At 38.7% G+C, this 17511-nt stretch overlaps 1 protein-coding gene across 1 annotated transcript in view; it reads left to right on the top strand.

Annotated features, from left to right (window-relative positions):
• LOC124722193 (protein phosphatase 1 regulatory subunit 37) overlaps positions 1–17511 on the top strand; it is a 242714-nt gene that overhangs the window by 208669 nt on the left and 16534 nt on the right. The window contains exon 8 of the mRNA XM_047247391.1: positions 10930–11118. Within this exon, the coding sequence (XP_047103347.1) occupies positions 10930–11118 (189 nt within the window). The remainder of the gene's footprint in view (positions 1–10929; positions 11119–17511) is intronic.

Genomic DNA, 17511 nt, shown 5'->3' with positions numbered 1-17511 from the left:
ATCATACATTTGTACGATAGTCCTGCATGAATGATTTCGTAGACGAGGAATGTAAAACTTCAGCCTTCCTTTTGCTGTCTTCTAGTGCCAAACCAGGCTGGTCAACAAGTGACTGAATGGAAGCCTTAGGCCCATTTAGCGATTTTACATAAGGCCAGAATTTTTTCAGCTTCTCCACCAGATCTTTAGCCGAGGTATAACAGTGGTAGCATTGTATGCTTGCGCATAGATCTTTTCACAGACGCACTAATCTCTACTAATCTATGCCTGTCATCATTTGTGTGTCCTCTTTTAAACCAAGAGTGCAACAGCCTTTGTTTCAGCATTTTCTGAATTTCATTATTAAACCAGATGTACAATCCCACATACCGTCATAAGAATTAAAATCTTGTAAAGAAAGTAAGAAAGAGAAAGAAAAGAAAAGAAAAGAAAATGTAAATAAAAAACGTCTTTGTTGGTACTGCTCAGCCTTAAATCTTTCCTATAGAAGAACTACATGTAAATATGGATATTATACCAGTCATACAGAAAGACAGGAACAGCGATTTAAAGAAACTGCCTTTCACTTTTGACGTCTTAACACCCCCTCTTTTAACAATGACACAATGGAATTGTTGCAGCTATTACTGTCACATGGGTGAACAGTAGCTGTTAGTGTCCCTCTTCTCCACTGTATGTGTAGCACTGTAGGAATCACAGTTATTGGTAGTTTACCACTCACTAACCAGAAACTACCATGTTTTTAGTAACATATAAAATTTATTCACATTTGCAGAATCTTTCTGACATTAGGTAAATTAGGTATGAAGATACATGAAAATTTGTGCTGGGCCGAGACTCAAACCTGGATTTCCCGCCTGTTGCAAGCAGTCGTCTTAACAAGTTCAGTTATCTGAGCACAATCAAAGTTTCACAATAAGGGCGTCAGGTGGCATTTGCACATTGGTCTATCATCCACATTTCGTGAACAGGTACTTCTTAACACCACACTCGAGACTGTAGTGATTAGAATCCAACTGCCTACTGTGGTAACGATTTGCAACTTATATATTCTGCCAAGTAGGGGTGTATCTTATGAAGAGGTGAAAGAACTATTACTATAGTTACCCTCCCTATTATCCAGCCGGATGATTTTGGTGCCCACAATTATCTGTTTAGCAGTGAGAATACAAATAACATAGGTCAATTAATCGAATGGCTCCTCATGGATTGTAATCTTTGTCTAATTAATGCAGGTACCCACATGCATTTTACCGCCAGTCTAGGCACCTATTCCCCAATTAATTTATCACTCTGCTGTCCTCTCTATGATAGAATGGTGTGTTCACAGTGATTTTTGCAACAGCTATCAGTGCCCCGTCATTTTATCAATGCCACGTTCCAAAGTGGTCCCTATAGAAAGCTAGTTATGTTACCTAGTGCCCTGAAGCCTATATGATGATATCCCAAGAAAAGAACACAGACAAGGTAGTACAAGAACCTATGATTGTAACTATCTATGCAGTAAGTATTGTGATAACTTACTATTCTGCACATAGAACATTGACAAGATAGTGCAAGAAGCAACAAATGTGATTACCTATACTGCATGTAATGCAATAGATAACCTATTATTCTGGTCATTCCAAGGTTGTCCCTACAGAGAGCCAGTTGGGATACCTAGATGTCTGAAGCCTGTGTCATGATAGCCCAAGGAAAGGAACATTGACAAGATAGTGCAAGAAGCAAAGACTGTGATTACCTTAGCAACATATAATGCAAAACCTATTATTCTGGACCATCTTGACACATCTTTATACCATGCTGGTATCAAGAAATGGGTGAGGCCATCACAAATGGACAAAAAGCTTGACAGTGACTAAGGAGAAACCCTTCACTAATAATCTAATTTTATATTAATGGCTAAGAGCAGAAGCACGTTATTTAATAAAACAATGGAAGTGAGATTGTTGCGAACTATACATTGTTTCAGTGACTGCACATGCAACATATGCCCAGGTGTGGGGAAAACTGTGAAGTATGCTCCAGCTGAAATACATGGATTTTAGACTGAGAAGCACTTTGACATAGCCAAATTACTGGCAATTCTGCCAAAATGTCAACTTCAAAAAATTTTCACCCAGATTTTACTCTACATTGAATTTCAACACAATATAGCATGCTCTCTTTTAACATCTGATAGGTAGAGACATATAATGCTCCTTGTACGTGCTAGGAATTCAAAGGGTGCACTAGTACAATGAAAAGATAACACTCCAGGCTCACATACCATACACAACCAGGTGTTTCACCACCTTAGTGACTATAGCAAACAAAGTCTCATGATGATGTTTAATAACAAGATTTGGCAAGAGGGAGTTTTTTCCACCCAATGGACAAGAATTATCATTCTACCAATATCAAAACCTTATACAGACCTCACAATATAGACAACTATAGACCAATCATTTTAATGGCGACCATATGCGAACTCCCAGAAGAGTGATCGACCATCGATCACTGACTTTGTTGGTGTCTGGAAGCAAGAAGTTTGCTTCCACCATTTCAGTGCAAACTTTGAAGGTCCAAATCACAACAGGCTACCTTCTACGACTGGAGTCTACCATCAGGAAGGTCTTTGTACTTTGGTGTCACATGATAGCAGATTTCCTCAACTTACAAAAGGGTCATTCCATGTCAACTGAGTGAGGTGGCGCAGTGGCCAGCACACTGGACTCACATTCAGGAGGAGGACGGTTCAACCCCGCGTCTGGCCATTCTGATTAAGGTTTTACGTGATTTCCCTAAATCGCTCCAGTCAAATGCCAGGATGGTTCCTTTGAAAGGGCACGTCCGACTTCCTTCCCTGTCCTTCCCTAATTCGATGAGAGCAATGACCTCGTTGTCTGGTCTCCTCTCCCAAACAACCCAACCCCACGTCAAGGGGACCAGGGGTCCTCACTCAACCATCTCCAAATCTACTGAAATTTGGTTTGATGGTTCTATGTGGTCTTTGATGGTTATATACCAATTTTCAGTCCAATATCTTCAGTGGTTGAATTTTTAGGAGCTTTTAAAGAGAGGCTACTCATCTTTGCATCACATATGAAGGTGGAAATGTGCCACATTTGCTATGCTTTTTTTAGAGTTCTATCAGTCATCATTTGTTTAATATACAGAGGAAACTTTTTATACTGAACCACACCTGGAAAAAATTAAGATGTTAAGCCACATGTAAATGTAGATACAAGCCTCTAAAGTGGCTATAAAATCGAACCAGTAACTACAAGACATTAGAGGGTTATACCTAACTATGATGTCTATATATGGACAAATTTAACTAACATTGGATGCCTAGATGAAAATATATGCATCTGCAAAGTTGGTCAAAATTTTCTGTGTGCAAATTTTAGGTTATCTTTAGGGGGCAATATCTCACCTTTGTGTTGTTCCACCCTTTTTTTCTTGCCACAGCTGAAAAGAGCGTGCTTTAATCTTTAAAAGCTATATTGTTTAATTTCTAGGTCTTCCATTTTGATGAGTAAAAATACATTTCAAAAGTTATTATTTTAGCACTTTGAGAAGATTGAAAAGTGAAATATTTTGCTCATTAACTCCCATAACTAAATTTGTTCAAACATTAATTTAACACAGGCCATAAAAGCAAGCATAATACACAACAGAGCAAGTTTGCAAAACAAAAATACTAAAGAGTCAGTTCCAATTTTGGTTAAACAGTTCAACAATTTTGTTAAGGCAGATTGTGGATAACTGTATTGTCTTCTTGATGATGATGATGATGATGATGATGATGATGATGATGATGGTGATGATGGTGATGGTGGTGGTGGTGCTTCTGAAGTCATGAAAATATGTTGGTTAGGAGTCCATCAGGTGTCTTCAGGAGTTGGTGAGTTGAAGGGAGACCAGAACCATGTGGGTGCTTAAAAAAGATGGAGGAAACCTTGTAGTTCATGTGAAACTTCACACACTTTTCCAACCTGTCAAAAACTGTCATACATACATGCAAATACTGTCCTGGTTATAAACTTGCAATTGAGATTACTGGAATTTATTCATCTGCTTTGAAGGCAGCATCTGTGAATGCTGTAGCATCATTGGAAACTCTGCTTACTTTGAGCTGATTACAATTAATTGGTTTAAACTGATGATTTTCTCTTGTTCCAGACATTGTATGTCCCACCTTGTTTCTTGGTCAGGCTGAATTTCTTCAATTTCTTCTCTTGGTGCATAAAATAACTTTGTCTGGAATACTATCATTACAGAATTTGAACAAATTATATGAAGTCAGTATTTGGTCATCTAAGGGCCTTTTCAGACTAGCATGGGCTGCTAGTGTTTTTGCTGTTCCCCCAGTACCATCACAAGGTGATTTACCATAGCTTGTTCCAAAAAAATTCCATTCGGCATTGATGCCAGAATCCTTTTCATGCAAACATAAATTGATGAAATTTTTGAAATTCTTATACTGAGCAGCTGAACCATCACTAAGATGATAAATGTTCTTAATGTTTTCAATTACTGTTTTTAAATATGCTATTAACTTTATTTGAAAGGTGTGGACACCAATGGTATAATGACAGAGACAGTCACTGATCATACAAATGGTAATACACGGACATTTGTTGCCACCAGAATAGACAACAAATGGATGTAATGGGACCAGACTATTCTCCCAATGAAATCCTTGCACAGCATCTTGAACAACAAATGAATAATGCTCAGCAAAATCCATGAATATAATTAATTCATTTTCTGCAAGATTTCTTTTTAGCTGCTTAAGGTATAAATTTTGGTGTTTTGACACAAAGTGACGGCTTCTTAAACCGGTAATTTTCAAAATCAGTGCCTCCATGAAATCTTCTCTAACATGTCTCTAATATGTGTCTGTCAGTATGCGCCCATTACTTGTATTCCATTGTCTCTTCAGGGTCATCTTCAAGGAAGGCCTCTAGTTGTATTTTTCATTTACATTCCCCACAACATTGCAGCATACAATATTTTGATTCCAAACTGCATACAGTTTTTTTCATCAAATGCTTGTAGTCATCTTCGGTGGAAGTTTGCTGAAGCCAGCATTAATTTGACATTTTGATGACTTGCGCATACACATACTGAATGAACATTCTTTCAGGTTACAAAGGAGCAGGCATTTCTGCTAGCGAATCTTTTCACCCTGGGCATGAGCAAGAAAACTCATTGCCTTCAAAAAAAAGTGAGGAAATTTTATTTTACTTTATCATTGAGCTTTTGCGTCATCATTGAGCTCTTCTTCACCATTTTAGTTGAAACATTGAGTTCTTTAGCCGTTTTTTTCCAATAGTCCAGCTGTTTGTGCTCAGGGCTTAAATTTGAACTTCACTTGCGGAATTGCTTGAAGTTTGAAGCTTAATCTAAAGTTGTTCAATTAAGATGCCCATATCTTTACATTTTTGGCACTCTTCCATTTGTATTTAAGCAATATCTACTTGGCTCACAACAGCATCTGTGGCAGTTACCTTAATATTGGTGCCTTGGGCTTTCATAACTTTGTGGTTTATGTATCTCACTGAATCCATTTTGCTGGTCCATTGAAGCTTTGGTTGTGGCTCTCCAGGTGGTGATAATGAAGTATCAGCAATAAAGCAAGCTTCAAAAACATCAGTGTCATTAGTGGATGGTGATCTTTGCTTATGCTGGTGCAATGATTCTTTTTGAGCCACTTCATGTCTACATTTGGTACCAGTTTTCTGACCAGGTTTAAAAACTTCATAACATCACGGAGACTTGGAATGTAGGGCATAGCCACTAGCCCTAGCATGTCAGAAATGTAACATCTGCTGTCCAGATTACCCACTAAACAAACTAGAGATGGTTGTGTTGTGTATCAAGTAATACTCCCAACCATCACACCAAGTGCTGGGCCTGTATTGTGGTGACAAATACAATCTTCAACCATTCTCCTCAGAGGTCAGAGACATACATATATATTTGTTGCAAGGCTGTATGTTACAACAGGGACTCACCTGAAAAGACAACAAAGTGCCAGTCCTGTGTACAGTGTTGTCTTTGGTCGCACCACTGTCAGCATGTCTCTCTCTGTTGCCGTGACAAGTGAAGTGATAATAGTGGCTGAAAGTCAGTGGTGCTCCATTGTTGCACTGTGTGCCATGCAGCAAACAAGCCTACTTCCTACTTCTAGGTATATGACATGGCTGTACGATTCTGCATGACTGAGCATACAGTATATCTGCCAATATGGTTCCTCTTTCAACAATTGTAAGAACATCAAAATGGCAGATATTGAGATAACTTATAATGGAATCACTTTGTAGTGGGAAGGCATCAGGACCAGATGAGATACCAGTGAGATTCTACAGAGATTATGTGAAAGTATTTGCTCCGCTTCTAACATTACCATTGTAGGTTGCTGGAACAAGGAAGGATTCCTAGCAACAGAAAAAAGTGCAGGCCATTCGCACTTACAAGAAGGGTTGTAGGACAGATGCCTATAATTATAGGCCTATATCAATGATGTCAGTCTGTTGTAGAATTATGGAACATATTTTATGCTCATGTATTATGATGTTTTTGGAGAACAAGAATCTTGTCTATAAAAATCAACAAATTTGCCACTGAATTCAAGACTTCCTGGCATATAGAACTTAACATGTCGCTCTTAACAGAACAAAATTGACAGATTTAAAGGTAATTTCTGGGTTACCCCAAGGAAGTGTGATAGGACCATTACTGTTTACACGGTTTATAAATGACCTAGTACCATGTGTCGGAAGCTCTTCAAGACTGTTTGCAGATGATGCAGTTGTCTATAACAAGGCAGTAGCACCAGAAGACAGTAACAATTTGCAAAAGGACCTACAGAGGATTGATGAATGTACAGGGACTGGCAGCTGATCTTGAATGTAGATAAATATAATCTATTATGCATACATAGGAAAAAATTCCATTACTGTACTACTACATTATTAATGGCTAGTTGCTGGGAACAGTATCTGCTGTAAAATATCCTCACATATGTCTTGCAAAATCACCGCAATGAGAAAATTTGATAAATTAGAGCTAATACGGAGGCTTACCGGCAATCATTCTTCCCATGCATCATATGTGAATGGAACAGGGAATGGGGATCAGGTAATGGTACCAGAAGTACCTTCTGCCACACACTGTCAGGTGGCTTGCAGAGTTTTGATGTAGATGTGGGGCCATTGAGATCCTGTATGGTGTTGAGTATGGCCCTCCTGAACCCGTTAATTTCATATTCAAACAGTTGTGTGCTCTCGACCAATGCAAGCAACAATATGACAGAACAGAAAACCGCAGTCTCAATAGATCTTCTGTCACTGTCGAATTACAACATGTGCTGATAGATGCTGACTTATATGCAGAATGTATATGGCATTATTCCTACCTACTTGGTGTAATTGTGTTAAAATGCTAATTGTTTGCATGTTGAAGTAAGTAGTGCACATCTTGTCTTTTGAGATTTGTTTCATGCTGTCTTCATGGTGTTGTAGTTTTAGTGGCCTACCATGTACTGTAGTAAGGAGCACATGTTGCTGCTTAATTTCTCCATTACTATAACCAATTGCTTCTTGTTGCTATGTGTTCTTATAATGAATCATAACACTTTTTTTCTTAACTGTGTTCTAGACTGGATTGGTAAATGATGAAAAAGAAAGATTTCTGCAGTAATAGACCTTTTCAAATACTGAGATGTAGGTAATTGGGAGAGAAGTCAGGTTCACGACCAGTTTGGCATGGCAATTGTCTGATAAGGAAGCAGTACATTGGGCTATGAAGCCGCCATCAACATATAGGAGTTGAGATCACATGTTGTATCCAGTGGCTTTCAAGATCATCAAACTTAGCTTCTGTTTACTGTGCTGCACAACTATGCATGCTGCTATATTATGATCACCATCATAGTTTTTGAGACATAGGCAGCAATTGCTGTTGGACAGATTGAAGCAAGACTTGTCAGGCCTATACATTTAATGATTTCATTTAAATCCCTTCCAGATGCTATACTTCTCCCTTTGATCTTTACGGGGGTTTGGCCACTTCTGAATAGATTGCAGACATAAACATTATCTTCAGGTGATTGTCTACTACTGGTTGCAGCTGTTCAGTCTCACCAACAGCTTCCAAAATATCCATGCTGATACTTATTATAAACACAGCCACTATTTTGTAGAATTCTTAGGTGCCGGGCTAGGTCATATTGTAATTACTCCAACAGACTTACCATCTTCAAGTGGTCTGGGACCACCTGAAGATGACAACAGATATGTTTGCTGAAGTATTGTGTAGTAGTTACAATGTGACCTGGCCGGACACCAAAGAATTCTACAAGTTAGAAAGACACTGGGAAAACATAAGATCGCATAACAACCACTATTGTTACAGCCCCCTGCACACTACTTGTCTGATATGTTTGTTGCACTCTCATTGTTTATGCATTGTCACAAGTCACTCATCCACTATGGTGCTGCTCTTTCCCACCTCCATGACAGTTGAAAGCCCTTGAAATTGTTTGGAGAAGCTTTATTGTCATGTGTCAACGTCCATGTATTTTTCATCTAATGGCAGAATTGCAGAATAGAATGACAGAGTGGCTACAGTTCAACTCCCATAGTCAGGATATGACACTGAAGACTTCAGATTTGTCACCAGCATGCTTCAAAATATACATACATGATACCTGTTTCATCTGGCATCATGGATGTAATGCTGTCAACAGATTTTTGAATCATTTCTACTGTCTTCATCCCTGAATTAAATTTACCATGGAGGTTGAAAGTGATGGGAGGCTTCTGTTTTTGTTTACAAAAACAAGATGGTACTCTGGGACATAGTATTCACCGAAAGCCAACACACACTGAACAGTATCTGCATACTAAGAATTGCCATCCACCATGCCAAGCACGCTTTGGACTCTGTTACACAGAGCATATGCCTTTTCCGACGCAAACAGTTTAACCCAAGAACTTGCACTGGCTGTTTCTAAGGAATATAGATACTCTGGGAAGCAGATTTGTCTGGCTGTGGAGTTTGGACCATACTCAGAGGTGCATGAAAAGGAACATAGGTCTGTGGCCTTTATTCCTTATGCTGAGGGCATATCATTTAAGACTGGAATAATTTTAAGGAATTTTTACATGAAGAGAGTGTTCTGCCCATCTATGATGATTAGGGCACTACTGGGCTCTGTGACGGATGATTTGGGGCTTAAAAAGCCTGGCATATATAAAATTCCTTGTCAGTGTGCGAAGGCTTACATCGGCTGTTCATTTTGCGCAGTTTAGGACAGGTGCGTGGAACATCGCCATCACACGAGGCTACAACAGCCCAAAAAATCGACGGTAGCAGCTCATTGCCTAAACGAGAGACATGGAATTAAATTTGATGAGACTGTAATGGTTGGCAACACTTCCAGTCTTTGGAACAGTGTTTATAAAGAAGCAATTGAAATTAGGTTGGCAGACAGTTTTATTAATAGAGACAGCAGTTTTCTACTTGGCAGGACATGGAATCCTGTGCTATCCCACATCAAAAAAGGACGTTCTCTGGTGCGGCCAGCCTGACTGAGTGCGATGTATTGTTGCCACCGGTGCTCTACTAAGGATGATGCCACCAGCCCAGTCTTGGATCATTTTGCAAGACATATGTGAGAGTATATTTTACAGTAGGTACTGTTCCCAGCAATTTATCATCAATAATGTCTGTGATGGGTTAAGCATGCACTGTGTGCAGTATGTAGGTCTTTATAGGATTGATGATTTGCAGCCATGGCATCAGTTTTCAGTGGGACTCAGGACCAGCAGTGTTCTCCTGAAGATGGTGGACAGTTAGACCACCAAAATATTGATTCATGTTGATGTTAGGATCCCACAGCAAAGCCAAGGAGACTTTCAAGACTTTTTACACCAGGAAGGTGTACAAAGTCAATTGAAAGCCCACTTGCATATTTAGTTAAGTGTGAAGCACCACTTCTTCCCCAAATGTGTGTGGTGTGTGTGTGCAGTGCTGTCATACGTTAATGCATGATTTGACACTACCCTTAGTCACATCTTTTTGCTAGAGCTGTCCATCATGTTATTCAAAGATTCCCTACACTCTTCGCCTCATTGTCATTTGGGGCTGCTTGTCAGTTGTCATTATGTCCACAGCACTGATATGTGCCATATTATACTTTTATTGTTTGTTACTGTGCACAGATCCTATACATGTGGGTGACTTGGTTCTTGCCCTTTGAGTGGTTAATTATATCGAACAAATGCCGCGGTCAGTGCAGCACTTGTAGCTTGTCCATTTCTCACATAATGATAAATTATATTTGTTTGTTTAACAACAAAAAATGTATTTTTGAAGTGAAAAACACTGCACATATAATGAAGAAACATTTCCTGGTGTCTATTTGACTATCTTTTAGCTGCACACAAAGCACAGTTCAAAACTGCAACTTGCTGCAGTAAACTCTCAACACTAACGCTTCCCTTTTACAGTAGTACTACCAGAAGGAGTGGAGGAAGTAGTAACCTGTAACAGGAGGGCCTACCTGATGGCTGCTAACATGATAAGTTTCCATGTTCTGTTCTGCAAATTTACCCTTCTCACAGTAATATGCGCTTAATTGTTAAAAGTGCTGTTATTATATATTTTAAAAACTGTTCATCTTTGAAAATTGTATATATTAAGTATACCGTTGTTTTAGTATCAACAGTAAGATACTGGATGAAATAAGAATGCCTTGTAATGTATTTAGCTTAAGTCTTCCCACTATGATAACTAATCAACAGCCTTCAGGATTATGGCTGTCACAAAATTACAGCCTTCAGATTATGGCTATCACAAAATATCTGTTATCACTTTGAAGCATGTTGTGAATTGCTTTGTTGCAAATTTACATACATTGTTCTTTTTTTACAGTCTCACAGTAAAACATTGGAAACACTGAATGTAGGCCATAACACACTGAGCAGTGAATGCCTGCATGTTATAAAGGAGCCACTTCAGCAGAACCGTAGTTTGTTACGTTTGGGTATGCAGTCAACACACCTCTCATGTGAGGGTGTCATAGCTTTGGCAGAATGCATCGCAGATAATAATGTTATTCAGGTAAAAGACAGATAATACGTTTGATATTTCTTGTATACAAAGTTAATTACTTTTAAATTTCAAAGCCGTTACATAGTGTAATGAACAAAAAGATGTTCAGTGGAACAGCACAGAAAATGAATGTATAGAATAAACCTTGGCAGTGTGAGAGACATTTTAAGACACACTGATCTAAATTGATTTAGTATTTACCTTATCTGGGTAGCATAAGAATTGTAGTGCACAATGATCACTATTTAGATTACAAAGTTGGAATGGGGCAGGGGGAATAGAGGATGATATTACATTAGTTGCAAAGGTAATAATTTCTTAAAGCTATCTGTGTAGTACTTTGAGCACCACCAGTCATTCTTTTATTTCTTAGTAAGACAGTTTTTAATTTTATTTATTTATCAGAGTTCATGGCACTATGCAAGATTCGGCTGCTTGGTTGCAAAATAAATCACTACACAGTTTAAAGAATGCTAATTAGAAAATTTGTAAACAAAATATTAAACCACATAAAAACTTACAAGAGAGTATGCAAATGCATAACACATCACACACAAAAAATCTAAACTACTGCTATGAATATCTGTACAGAATAGAAACAGCATGCCACAATCAAACCTTTCAATGTGAATTTTAATACTTGGGGTTTATCACTTAGCTTTTTTTTCAGTTCTGCTGGAAGCATACTGAAAATGAAACCTGCTGAATAGTGCATACCTCTCTGCATAGTGCTTAAGGAAGTGTTATCCTAGTGCGCATCATTTTACATCTAGTGTCACTGAATGAATGTTACTGTTTCTTCTGAATGAGTTAGCAAAATCCCATGATGGATATGTACATGGATGACAGAGTTAGAACTCCAAGACACCTAAACAATAGCCTACATGAAGTTCACGAACTGACACTGCAGATCAGTGTAATTGTCGTCGTCCCCCCCCCCCCCCCCTTTTCTTTTTTTTAAACTGCAAATACTCTTGGTGAGTGCAAAGAGTTGCTCCAAAATACACAAAAATACAAGATAAGAGAAGGAAAGTAAGCAAAGTAAACAAGTCTTTGCATTTCAATGCCAGTGACAGTGGAGATCATTCTTAAAGTGAAGATAGAATCATTCAGTTTCTGCACCTCCTGAACGTGATACTTCCAAGATAGCCTTCCATATACCCTCAGTCCTAATAATTTAAAGTGTTTGACCTCATTGATCATTTGGCCAGTTTGCGACAATAAAAATTGGCTAAAGAGTTCTGTGTTAGAAACTGAATGCATTGGTTTTGTTGCTGTTAAGAGTTAATCTGTTCCCTGAAAGCCACATGCTGATGTTACTGGCTGCCCTATTAGTTATATCATTTATATTACATTCCATGTCTTTGACAATAACACTTGGGTCATGTGCAAATATAAATATTTTTGAGTCATCTGTCATGTTTAGTGGAAGGTCATTGATATGCAGGATGAGCAAAAACTCCACTGACTTTATTACTGTGAGACACATCTTCTTTACTGAAAGCTCTTTGCTTTCTATATTTTGAAAGGTGGTAGTGTGGACCAAAACAAGAAAAAAGTCTAAAGTGCATAGCTTACGAGCGATGAGCACTTTCTCATCATTGTTGCTCTGAAACACTTCTCTTCAACTGAACAAGTGCTCATAGCTCTGAATGTATGCATTTTAGAGCCCGTGTTTACCCATTTTATCTTGTTTTGGTCTATACTACCAACTCTAAAGTTTGTCGGTAGAGTTCAAGATAAAGCAATTGACCCAGAACAGATTCCATGACAACCCACACTTTACATGACCCCCCATCACATTGACACTGGGAAACTGCTTCTGGTTCCTATTTTTCAGATATAAAGTGAAGAGTTGTTGAGCTTTTTCCCTATTCCCATAACATTCTAATGTATGCAGAAGTATTGTATGACCCACACAATCAAATACTTTCGTTAAATTACAGAAAATACTTGCTGTCCTCAACCTGTTGTTTAGCTATGCTAGTGCCTCACACACGAAAGTATAAATTGCAGTTTTTGTGTATACCTCTTCCTGAAACCAAATTGTGAGTCTGACAGCAAATTATGTGTACTGAGATATGTTACCACTTTGCTATGCATTGCTTTCTCAAAAATTTGGAAAAACTGATATCAGTGAAACTGGCCACTGATTGTTTATATTCTCCCTCACCCTTTTATAAAGTGGTTTTACTAACGAGTGTTTCAGTCCATCAGGAAATTGGCCACACCTGAAAGACATTGAACAGCTGACTGAGTACAGAACTGATGTGTGGTGCACTTTTATTCATAATCCCACTTCAGATTGCATCAAACACATGGGAGTCCTTACTCTTTAATGGCATAATAACTGATTCATTTTCATCTTTGCTTGTTTCCTGTAGAATGCATGTGATGTATTAGTGTTGTAACACCAGCTTTTTAAGATTTCTGCATATTTAATTGTAGGCTTACTAATAAAATATATGTTTCCGACTATTGACTAGAGGTGATTATTAAATATATAGCACAACTTTGGTTTATTCTCATGTGAGAGAGTTGTAATATGTCGAACACCCACATTCTGCCCCAATATTTCATTCACAGTTGACCATACAGTTTCAATTTTGCACTGAAAGCTATTCATTGTCTTTGTTTTACCCTGTCTAATAGTAATCCTCAACAATTTGCAGTATTGTTTGTAGCAAAATTTTGTTATTCGTCTTTGACTGTACTTCGAATTATGATACAGCTCCCATATCATAATTTGAAGTACAGCTCCCTTCTTGTGCCATAGTAGAATACTATATGTGTACCCCATGTAACAGTAAATGATGTAGAACAAATCGGCAGCAAGGTCAAAAATATTGGGATTTCCTGGCTACAAACATGCAGACAAATCAAAATCAAAAAGCTTTAAAAAATGGGCCTTCTCCGGACCAGTTGATTAAAAGACTTGGCCTTCAATCCAAGTATGCCATTTAAACATAGAAGGCATTGGCCAAGCTAAAAGCTAGTACCTATCTAAACTCCTTGTAAATAATGATATTTAAATAGTTCTAATACAGAAACGCACACTCCAGCTTCAGAAGACCTGCGTAAAAGAGGTACAATCCATGGCTACGATCTTGTGGGTGCTACATATCACAGTGTGTATGGTGGTGCCACCTGTGCAAGGAGCAATATTGAGCATGCTCACCTTATTTCAACAAACACAGAAAATGAGATCCAGTATGTCTTGATACAAATGGAGGACATCATTATAAATAATATTTGTAAGCCACCAAATGTGCTGTAGCCACTGGATGTTCTACCAATTACTGCCCATCATCTGTTTTATCCTAGAATTTAATATTCACCATGGTCATTTGAGACTATGCACGTGACAGTGAATGTGGTATTACAGTCAGTGATTGGGCTGAACATGAAAATCTGTACCTGGTTTATGATGCCAACGATATGACCACATTCAGATGGCTGTTTGGTGAAGAGGTTACAACCCAGATTTCTGCTTTGTGTACTGGGACTATAGAGGGCATCCACTGCCTATGTGCAGAGAAGTCATACATAATTTCCCACACAGCCATCACAGGCCAGTAATGCTCGATATGAGGCTCTCTGTCCCTTTATCGCGACCAAGATGGAATTTCCGCTGGGCTAATTGGCAGTGTTTTGCCAACCACATTGATAAATATATTTGTTTTATTCCAGCAGAACCCAACCAAAAATTACCCTCGATTTGTCAGAGCTGTTCTTACTGCTGCTAAGAAACTTATCCCCTGTGGGTACAGAAAGGAATATATACCAGCAAGGAATGAACATTGCGAATAATTTTATGAAGAATATAGCAAAACTGGTGACAATGTTATCGCAGACGACCTCCTCCAAAGTCTTGACACAGCTAGAAAAGTAAGATGGTGCGAGACAGTAGAAAATGTAAACTTAAAACATTCAACTGGAAAGGCATGGTGCCTTCTGTGTAAGCTTGGCGGAGCCTCCAATAAACCCAGTCAGAAATCTGGTATTTCAGGTAACCAAATCGCTAACCATATAGCAGAAACATCTAGATCATCCCGTGACAAACAACATACTTCCAAAATAAAATGAGAATTGACCTCTGTAAAAGCTCAGTGCCCAAAAGAATCTAATTTCTCTTTACCATTTACACTGATGAAATTGGATGAGGCCTTGAAACAAACTAAACGTGCTAAAGTACTTGGTCTGGATAATGTGCACCTGGAATTTCTGATAAACGTGGGTAATGGTGGGAAAAAAATGGCTGGTCAGCTTCTTCTCCAACATTCTAGATAATGGACTACTGCCCAATGAGCTAATGGAACAAAAATAGTGGCAGTTTTGAAACCAGGTAAATCAGCTGACCAACCTCAAAGTTTCAGGCCAATTTCCCTTTTTAGCTATTCTTACAAACTCTTCAAGAGACTCATAGAATTAGTGGATTCATTGTGGAAAATATCCCCGCTAAACAAGCAAGTTTCAGGCCACAGAGAAGTTGCTGCGATCAGGTATTGGTCCTAACAATTTTCATAGATACTAGTTTCCAAGAAAACATGAAGATATTTGTCACATTTGTAGACCTAACCACAGAATATGACCCAGTCTGGAGAGAAGGAATGGTATACCAATTACTAAAAACAATCTGATACCAAAAAACTGTAACCTCCATCAACACCATGGTAAACAATAGGTATTTCCACATTTACTTGGGAGAAAATGTGAGCAAGGAGAGGAAATTAAGTAATGGTCTACCAGAGCTCTGTCTTAGTCCCCTATTATTCAACCTATATATCTCCAATCTCCCCAATAACAGGTCAACAGAATTCTGCTACACGGATGATATCACTATTGCTTGTAAAACCGAAGATCATGTACAAGTGGAGGCAGTTGTCACAGAATATCCAGCCATTATGAGATCCTATTTTAAGTGGCGATTTGAACCCAGTACAAGTAAAACTGATGTATGTAAATTCCATCTGAACAACAACGAGCGAGGTGGTGCAGTGGTTAGCACACTGGACTCGCATTCGGGAGGACGATGGTTCAATCCCGCGTCGGGCCATGCTGAATAGGTTTTCCATGATTTCCCTAAAATCGCTCCAGGCAAATGCCGGGATGGTTCCTTTGAAAGGGCACGGCCGACTTCCTTCCCCATCCTTCCCTAATTCGACGAGACTGATGACCTTGCTGTTTGGTCTCTTCCCCCAAACAACCCAACCATCTGAACAACAAACAAGCTAACAAGGAGCTCAGAGTGAATCGTCATAAAAACACTTCTTGCCATAACAAATACTCTAAGTGCCTTGGTGTCACCCTTGACCGCACACTTTCATATAAAAAACATCTTGAAAATACTGCTCTCAAGATAACTCATAACAATATTATTTAAAAATTGTGTGGAATGACATGGTGAGCTTCAGCAGATACCTTGCTCACATCATCCGTTGCACTGGTCTTCTCAGCAGCTGAGTATTATGCTCCAGTGTGGCTACACAGCTGCCACACCAACTTTATCAGTGTCTAGCTGAACCACACTATGCAGTTAATAATAACCAATACAACCAACTCCCATTTATTGGCTTCATCTGCTGAGCAACATCTATCCACCCGCAATCCATAAAAGTGAGGCCTTGCTTAGGGAATACCGCAACCTACAGGAGAACCTGGAATTACCCATACAGGAAGACATACCAAGTCTACAATGAAATAGACTTCATTCAAGAAACCCACTGTTGTGGCAAGCAGAACAGCTAGATGACAGTAATATCAAGGTGAGAGTGCTGCGGAATCAGAACTGTAAACTTATTGAAAATCCTGAACAGCATGACTGGTTCTGAAAGTATAACTTTGATACTGCTGGCACAGAACTTGACAGAAAACTATGGGTCAAATTGAACAGAACTCACACTGGCCATGGTCAATGCAGAGACTCACTTTACAAGTGGGGCACTACAGAGTCTCGAGTTTGTGACTGTGGGACTCAGAACCAGTCAGTCAAGCTTATTAGGGATGAATGCCCCTTTTGTTCCTATCAAGGGAGCTGGAGTGACCTCATGAAAGCTGATGATACAGATCTTATGTGGATTAGAAACTTATATATTGCCATTTAGATAGTTTTACATATAGTTTCTGTCTTGCTGTATTCTTTTTATATGCATATACTGATGTTATACACCTGTATTTTTATACTGCTTGTGAGCCATATGACTAAATAAATAAACAGCTCCCATTTCGCCTTACATGATATTATAATACCATTACTTGTTCAAATCGGTTACTTATTAGTACTGTGTGACTGGCTACAATTTTTTGATAGTAAAGATCTGTCAAAGAATGAGATACAAGTTTTAAGAAATATATTTATCATTCAAGTTGTTTGTATTTCAGACTTCTTACCAAGTTTCCCCT

Source organism: Schistocerca piceifrons, chromosome X (assembly GCF_021461385.2).
Source record: "Schistocerca piceifrons isolate TAMUIC-IGC-003096 chromosome X, iqSchPice1.1, whole genome shotgun sequence".
Taxonomy (NCBI): domain Eukaryota; kingdom Metazoa; phylum Arthropoda; class Insecta; order Orthoptera; family Acrididae; genus Schistocerca; species Schistocerca piceifrons.
The sequence above is the reverse complement of the archived record's forward strand: the minus strand, read 5'-3'. Positions and strand labels throughout refer to the sequence as shown.